The sequence below is a fragment of the Salvelinus sp. IW2-2015 genome, linkage group LG6.1, assembly GCF_002910315.2.
Source record: "Salvelinus sp. IW2-2015 linkage group LG6.1, ASM291031v2, whole genome shotgun sequence".
Taxonomy (NCBI): domain Eukaryota; kingdom Metazoa; phylum Chordata; class Actinopteri; order Salmoniformes; family Salmonidae; genus Salvelinus; species Salvelinus sp. IW2-2015.
In genome coordinates this window covers 20,756,446-20,764,561 of record NC_036845.1, presented here as the reverse complement: position 1 = coordinate 20,764,561, position 8,116 = coordinate 20,756,446, and the positions used below count along the sequence as shown (strand labels likewise).

The following is an 8,116-nucleotide window of genomic DNA, read 5'->3' as shown; positions in this document are numbered from 1 at the left end:
ATGTATTGATTCGTATTTGAATGTATCAATAAAAAGAAAACAAAATTGAATTTTATAACATATACATTATGATATAATAATGTATAATATAAAATATGCTCTTAAAATATCAGGGCTCACTTGAAAAAGAGATGCCAGTCTCAACGTCACTTCCCTGCTTAAATAAAGGATGAATAAAAAAAACTTAAATCATCCTAAAATAAGATTTATTTGAAATAAATAATTGGATGACATTTATGATCAAAACTCAAACCGTGGCAACTTAAACTCAAAGTTTTGAAGGTCTGTGTTGTGCCATGTCACAGCTGAATGAAAACGTCTAGATTGAATTCGTGACAAGAAAAACCACAAGTGTGAAATGATAAGATGGTGGTTATTTTGAAAGCTGTTGCTATTTTRCTGGTGGTTCTGGTACCTGCCCGATCTCAACCCGACACACGCCGGGAGTCAATAGAAGTTAACAAGTCTTCCAAGCATTCCTGCTCCTTTTGTTAAACTKGGGACACACAATGCAGCCAAACGGAGATAATAAAGAGCTTTGAAGTATATAAACCCAAAATAACGCAACCAAGTAGATTTAAAGTAGTGACTGATTTCCAAAAACTGGTTTGTAAAYGAACAATAAAAAGGGGAGAATTTATGGAGAAATTATACAGTGGATTTGTCAGTTAAAATATCGGAGCTGTCTGGGGTACAAAGCCACATGCTGAGGATTAATGGTAGCTCCAGACCTTTGATTCTGCACTCTTTTTTCTCTGCCCTTGACAAATTGGATTTTGGGGATGGGAAGGTCGCCTGGCCCATTGTCTCCTGACCGTTTTTGGAGCAATTCATTATGTGCAAGGGTGAGGGAAAGTCTCCATGTGACCATCTCAGCCCGTTTTCTCCCCACAGCTGCCGAAAGAGCCAAACTCTCTCACACCGCGCGCATACTGCTCGCCCTTGCGCGTTAATGTGTGGAGGGGGTACCTTGCTGCTCCATTAGAAAAGCCGGATCACATACGCCACCGCATCACTTTGCGGGCGGAGATTGGCCTGTCCTCATCTCTGTGACTCCTTCTTGTCTCAATCAGTCACTGCGTGGTCTTCATGGTTCTCAAACCACTGCACGGAGAGCCAGTCATGCAAGCAACTCGGGCATCCACTATCAGTGTGTTTGCAGACTGCAGCATCCCGGCCGGCCTGCGGATAGGACCGGTGCCGGGCATCTTCAAACTAGGGAAATACGTTACTGATCGCAAAGAGGTCGTAACCAAGAGAAAGGTAAGCACAGTTTTTATTATGTCATTAAATATTATTTATTCCTAATTTTTTCTATCTTCAAAAATTCGTTTTTTTACAATTCTGCTTTTGTAGGATGATTTTTGCAGGCTTCCGAATTGAATTACAAACTAACGGAAGAAAAAATTGTCTACAGTGGCATTCTAATAAAGATGATCCTATTTGAATGACAAATCATTCCATTATAATCATTATCACTTTAAGGCCTATATTAATACTCATATTATTATTTATGTATAAGACTGATATGAATAATGGATGAATTTCGAAAACATTATTTTCTTTCTTAATGGCCTACATTTAATTATCAGGGCAGGTAAAGGAGACACAGTGATCTTTTTAAAAACATTTTGAACCAGACCTGTCAAAGTTCGTTGGGCTTTTGGTTATTAATTGGTTCGCGCTGTCAGGTTGGAAATAATTTAGTAATATTAGTGGGACGACTTGTCACTCTGTGCCTTTACTTAACCGCCCTAATAGGGCGACCTGGGGTGCTATGTGAGATTTCATTTCCTCGRCCACTTTAAATTTCACAGGCTAGTAGGCAAGTTATTCAAATGAACAATTTAATTTTTATGCACTCCGGCCATGGAAAGATGCTAAGGCATAGACCGCAGCCTCGAGGTATAGAATAAGAATATGGATAAGAAATGCTCAAATATAGCCTATAGAAATGTATAGAACATCTAAAATAACATTCCTGCAACATATTGTTATTAATACAATATGGAACTACCAGAAATGGAGGCTATTTCTATTTTCATTTAATGTTTATTCATTAATTTAACATCATTTTTTTTATACAGGCTAATTGTTTATTGGTGAYTTTATGGTCCTTAACAAACCAATAGATAAGTACCCTACATTATAACTGCATTATAAATATAGGAATAGGCCTACACCCTGCTGTCGTCGTTCGTGATTGATGCGGCTAAATGCATCGCCCTGGGCTTCATGTGATGCATCAGGTGCAATCTCCGTGTCAAATGTCACGCTTCAATCTTTAATTTGCTTGAACAGTTTAGAAACCCTTTGACACTTCTCAAATTCGTTTCCCATATCAACTCAATTATGTGTCATTCTCCCTGGTAAATTATCACCGCTGGTTAACATAGCGGATAAAGACGCATTAAACGCATTGGCACACCTCAAGGTAGGCTATAGCCTATCATTTAGCCATTGGGCATAATAACAACAAACAATTCATTCACTATTTAATAAACCAATATTTCTAAAACTAAAGCCTTGACTGTGCTAAGCCTATACGAAAAGAAACAAAGCTTTTTTTTCTCTCCAATTGCAGTCAAGCGTGACGTCACAATATCAAATATGAAACTCTGTTTATGATTTATTCATAAACTATTATAAACTGCGGCTGCCGGCCTTTTAGCGAGCTGTGATTTTATCGAATGTTAGGCCTTAGTAGCATCATTTCTAACGTTGAACCATCCATGTTGGTGTATCTAGATTCGGCTGCTGAGGGGGGAAATCGTGGATGAATCAGGTTGCCCTGTGCCAGACTGGATTGGGTGTATCCGGGCGGCCAGAAACAGTCAAGAACAGAACTTGGAGGCTGTCTCAGATCTACCTAGTGGGCAGGTCAGTACTGTGCTTTATTTGAAAATGCACAAAGCTCAAGTCGTTTGATAAAAAAATATTTTAAAAAACTCAAGCTCAAACAGTTAGTTGCATGTATCTAACGTTGCTCTTTTACGTTAGATTTTCTATCGTGTGCTGACGGAGATCCCAGCAGGCGAGGAGCTGAGTGTGTGGTACTCCAACACTCTGGCTCAGTGGTACGACATCCCTACCACTGCCACTCCAACACACGACGAGAAAGGTAGGTAAGAACACTGTAGAATGACCCTGTAATGTAACCATACAGAACGATGAAAGAAGTAGCCCAAAATACATCATGGATATTTGTTTTGCCGGCTAGTTCAACACGCATGATCGAAATCCACATGTATCATTATTTATTTTTTATTTAACGAGGCAAGTCAGTTAGGAACAAATTCTTATTTACAATGACGGCCTACGAACAATGGGCTAACTTGCCTTGTTCAGGGGCAGAACGACAGATTTTTACCTTGTCAGCTCGGGCGATTCCATCTAGCAACCTTTCGGTTACTGGCCCAACGCTCTAACAACTGTGCTATTGTCCAAACAAACGTTTTAATAGAAATGGATTAGACTACAGTATAGACCTGATGATGCTGCTTACTGGCATTGACATTTTGTGAGTTCCATCATTGCACAGTTAAGTGACTGTCCAAACCTTGGCGTCCAGCTATTATAATCAATTTCTGTGGAAAGGTTGTAGGCCTATATTTTCACGGTTGACAAATGTGCATCCCCAGAGGATACATTTCGATTCCGGGTTAATTTGATGGTTTTATTTACATGAAAAAGTGAAATGGTCTTGTTAACTAAATAGGCTTGACAGAATTTCATGTTAAACAATTCAATGATAAAATAAAAATGTGTAAAACAGCCAGCAATAGGCCTAAACACCACCTACTAGGCTTCGTTGTGCTAGTGTAATAAACAGAAAATAACAATAATAATAATAATAACTTTCCCCCCCCCAAAAATATTATCTGGATATTCAAACAGTGGCATCGATGCCATGGCTTGTCAAATTAAAGCCTAATCATATGATCACCAGCAAAATAATCCGGTTTTAATCAGATTACACCTAACGGATGCCGCCAACTCAGGAAAATACAATAACTGTGTTTAGATTAAATTATAATGCCTAGTCTAAATTCTTTCACAGATTTGCGATTTCATTCTGTATTATGTGTCATGTTTTGTGTGAACCCCAGGAAGAGTACCTGCTGCTTTTGCAACAGATAATGGGGATCCTAATAAAATACCAAATACCAATACCGATCTACATTAAAAAGTTAAAATGTACTCTTAGAAAAAAAAGGTTTTGGATAGAACGAAAAAGGGTTCCATGGTTGCTGCATATATGGCACCCTTAAAGGATTCTATATAGAACCTTTAGGGGTGCCATATATGAAGCAAGCAATAGAACCCTATTTGGATCTATCAATAATATTTTTTTCTAAGAGTAATTACTCTGTCTGAGATGAATTGGGCATGATAAATGGAGGGCCTGACAATCATTTTCAAGATATAGCCTACCAAAATTATATTCGACTGTTACACTAATTACAGTGACAGGCACATGGAATAAACCCGCAATTTAAAAGCAGGGATAGGCGTGTTTTAACAATCATCAAAGCAGACGATAGTAATTCATAGGGGGACAGAGGTTAACAAATGTCATCGCCTCATTAATATTCATGTACTCAAAAGCAAATGAATTCAAAAAAAGGTGCTTTACGGTAAATTAGCTTGCTACATACGGTATTGTTGCCTAATGAATGCTAACTTTTATGCGGGATGTTTATTGCCCTGATTTGTGGCGAAGCACTTTCTGCTGCTCTCCGTCCAATACACCGGGCGCTCCTTGACATACGCGTTCTATTATTTGGCGTTAACAGATGGGCCAGCCTTATTGTCTATGGCGATTTGCGATTTCAAGCAACAGCTGCTGTCACTTCTACGGGAAAGAGCACAGAGAAAGTCCCRCTATTCAACGTATTGGTTTCGGAGCGACAGATTGGACGGGGCGTTTGCTCTTTTGATGGCGATGATAAACAACAGCCCTATAAGGATTACAAAATCATTACATCTATATAATTGACCTCCCATTGTTCAACTTGTGTCATTGCTCACGTTTGATGAGGTGGATAGGGTTAATATACTCTGTCGCCTATTCAAAACATGAATCCCATTGGAAACGAGTAGATTCATCTCAAGGGGATTTACCCAAAACATTTAAATAAGAAACGGTAAAGATGTGCGTGCATGTGGCACAAAATAACAGTACCGTTTGAGGTTACTCTAGTAGGCCACTGGGAGCATCTGCAGATGGCACATCAGTCATAAAGCACCCAATAATAGGCTTCTACACTCACAAAGCAATAGATAGAAATGTGTAGTAACACAAATGTTCAAGATTGAAAGTGCTTTATTGACAGAAGAGGGGAGATTCAGGAGTATGGAGACCCATCGATATAACCTCATGTCTCTCTGCTTCTCTACAGGTGAAGAACGCTACATTTGCTGGTACTGCTGGAGAATATTTAAATATCCCAACACACTCAAGGCCCACGTCCATTTCCACTGCGCTCTGAGCAACGGGCGGAGCTTTGTGAACAGCGAGCAGGCCAGGAGCACAGACAGCTTCAGCAGGTCACCCAAATCCGGGGACATTCCCTACACCTCCGCCTCGCCCAGGAACGGCCACAACACCTCCATCTCAGACTCTGTCAGACGGACCGTGTCTTCCTCACCCTTCCTCAACAAAGCGGGGGTAGCAAAGAAACCCAGCTCTGAGGAGCAGGACAGAGCACTTGACATGAGCGTTACCTCGGCCAGAAACCACGGACATCTCATGGGCCTTGGCGCAACGTCTTCAATGTTGAGCAACATGGGGTTCCACCCAGGCGTGCGCTCTGCATTCAAGCCCATGGGCCAATCCAAGGTCCCCYCGGCTGACGTCTACAYAGAGGAAACTAATGGGAAGCATAATGGACTAGGCTTCAGCAAACTCCTGGGGAACATGAAATCYACGCGAGCCTTGAATGAACCTTTYACCGGAAGCCATCCCTCCAAGTGCGTCCATCCATTAGATTCCATATCTCCCGTGGTCCCGTGCGCAAACGCCGTCAGGGGTTTTCCGTTAATACCTAATTTRGAGGAGACATCGGCTTTCAAGCACGTGGAGAGCCGYATGKACTCTGGACTGTCCCCCTCGCGRTARTCTCAGATGTCCTCTGGATTCCAWWTTGAGAGGTTTTCTCTGCCTCAGTTRGATGGCGTCAAGCCATATAATGGAGATTGCAATATCCCCCTCATGCCATTCACCGTGTACAATGGCGAGCTGCTTTATAGTTCACCKTACTACCCACTGAAATTCCATTTTAGCAATCTCCTAAAATACCCGGAGWCWATGTCCTACTTTGGCGCACCTGCACTCAACCAAGACCTGYGTTCAATAACCAACATTGACAGGGAGATAGCCATGCACACTCAACAGTTGTCTGAAATAGCCGTRGAAAAGAACCGAYCRAGGCTCGACTCRWTGCCCACTGCTAACACAGGCTCAGGGAAGCRCAAAAAGGGACACTTATGTCTTTACTGTGGTAAACTGTACTCTCGYAAATACGGACTCAAGATRCACATGAGAACTCACACAGGGTACAAACCARTGAAGTGCAAAGTTTGTTTTCGGCCCTTCGGTGACCCCAGCAACCTGAATAAGCACATCCGTCTSCACGCGGAGGGGAACACRCCGTACAGGTGCGAGTTCTGTGGCAAGGTACTGGTGCGCCGGAGGGATTTGGAGCGTCATGTCAAATCAAGGCACCCTGGACAAACAATAAAAAAAGCTGAGGACAAAACCGAGGGCATATTCGAGGATCAAGAGCAAAAGAGCGACAATGACAGTGACGTAGATGTATGCTTCACCGATGATCAGAGCGACCAAGAATCCAGTAAAATAGATGATTAATTGAGATTTTGACACATATAGGGGCTATGGCAAAGACGGCACAATGTTTTGTGAAATGGTTACAGGTTACCTGTACAGATTTCTGTGTAATTTATGTTTTCCCCAAGGAACGAAAGTTATTTATGTATGTTTTAAAGTTATTGAAAATGTAATTGTTTTTTATTTAAAAAAAATCAGATTAGGACTAGACAAGTTTCAAATTACAGCCTTTTCTTTTACAACAATGTCTATTCGTTTCAGATGGAACAAAGTATAGGCAGTATGATTTCAGAATTGTATAATATCACAGCTGATGATAATGCATTTCTTTGTTTATATGCTAATTGGTAGCCAATATGTTTCCCAAATAGAGGCCGGCTGCACTTTAAAACAGTTATGAACAATTCATTGTCAAGCCATGTAGGTCAAGTGTTTAAACACTGAATATCACACTTACTGCTATTTTTTCATCCATTTGAATTACAATAACTTAAATGTTGCACTTTCTTGCGAGGGCATTTAATTGTTTTAGGACAAAGTTGAGAAGGACGGCAAATATTTATAGCAGTTAGTACCAATCCATTATTTAAGGATCTTGTTTATAGTAGAAAATAACATCTGATTTAAAAAGCATCATGTACAAATGTAAGAATATGATATTTCACTGTTCAGTGAAAAAGTGTTGTACGTTTGTTCATAAGTGATATTGTATATTGACAATATTTTCCTCTTGTTCACTGAGTTGTTCCTTTTTAATAAATGTAATTTAAAACTTTGAAATTGTTTGTAACTTGCTTGATTCAAAAATATAGTCTACTCTAAAGCCTACTTGTTTATTAGGCTATCTAATGCACAGAAACAAAATTCCCCTCACTTTTAACTACCATGGTTAGTGCACTAATGAATAATCCGATATTCCACTTGTAGGCCTACATTGTAGACAGGGTTATCATCAGGATGTTAGTCTCTATATTTCCTGTTCTTGTTTTTCAATTGGGGTGTCCTCAATTCCTCAGAGGACGCAATCGCACCCAGACGAAACGCCTGGCTGTGCGCATTACAGTAAACCTGCACTATATCTCACCACTGTAGGGCATGGTGTAGCCATTAAGAAGAATGATTGGCTAGTCGACGAGCGGTGGGGCGTTTATAAGTAGGCCTACTGGGTTCTTACATTTGTAAACACAATATTATATTTGGTTAAAGAGGTTATCATCATCATCATCATCAAAATGGTCTTCAACCAATTATCTGATCCAACAAGTA

General features: G+C 40.3%; 1 protein-coding gene across 1 annotated transcript; it reads left to right on the top strand.

Annotated features, from left to right (window-relative positions):
* Positions 1 to 865: 865 nt before the first annotated feature.
* prdm13 (PR domain containing 13) lies at positions 866 to 7,630 on the top strand. Its single transcript, XM_023989379.2, is given in 4 exon segments — positions 866 to 1,263; positions 2,749 to 2,880; positions 3,001 to 3,121; positions 5,403 to 7,630. Coding segments are annotated over 4 exon segments (1,896 nt in total). The 5' UTR covers positions 866 to 1,089; the 3' UTR covers positions 6,872 to 7,630.
* Positions 7,631 to 8,116: the final 486 nt, after the last annotated feature.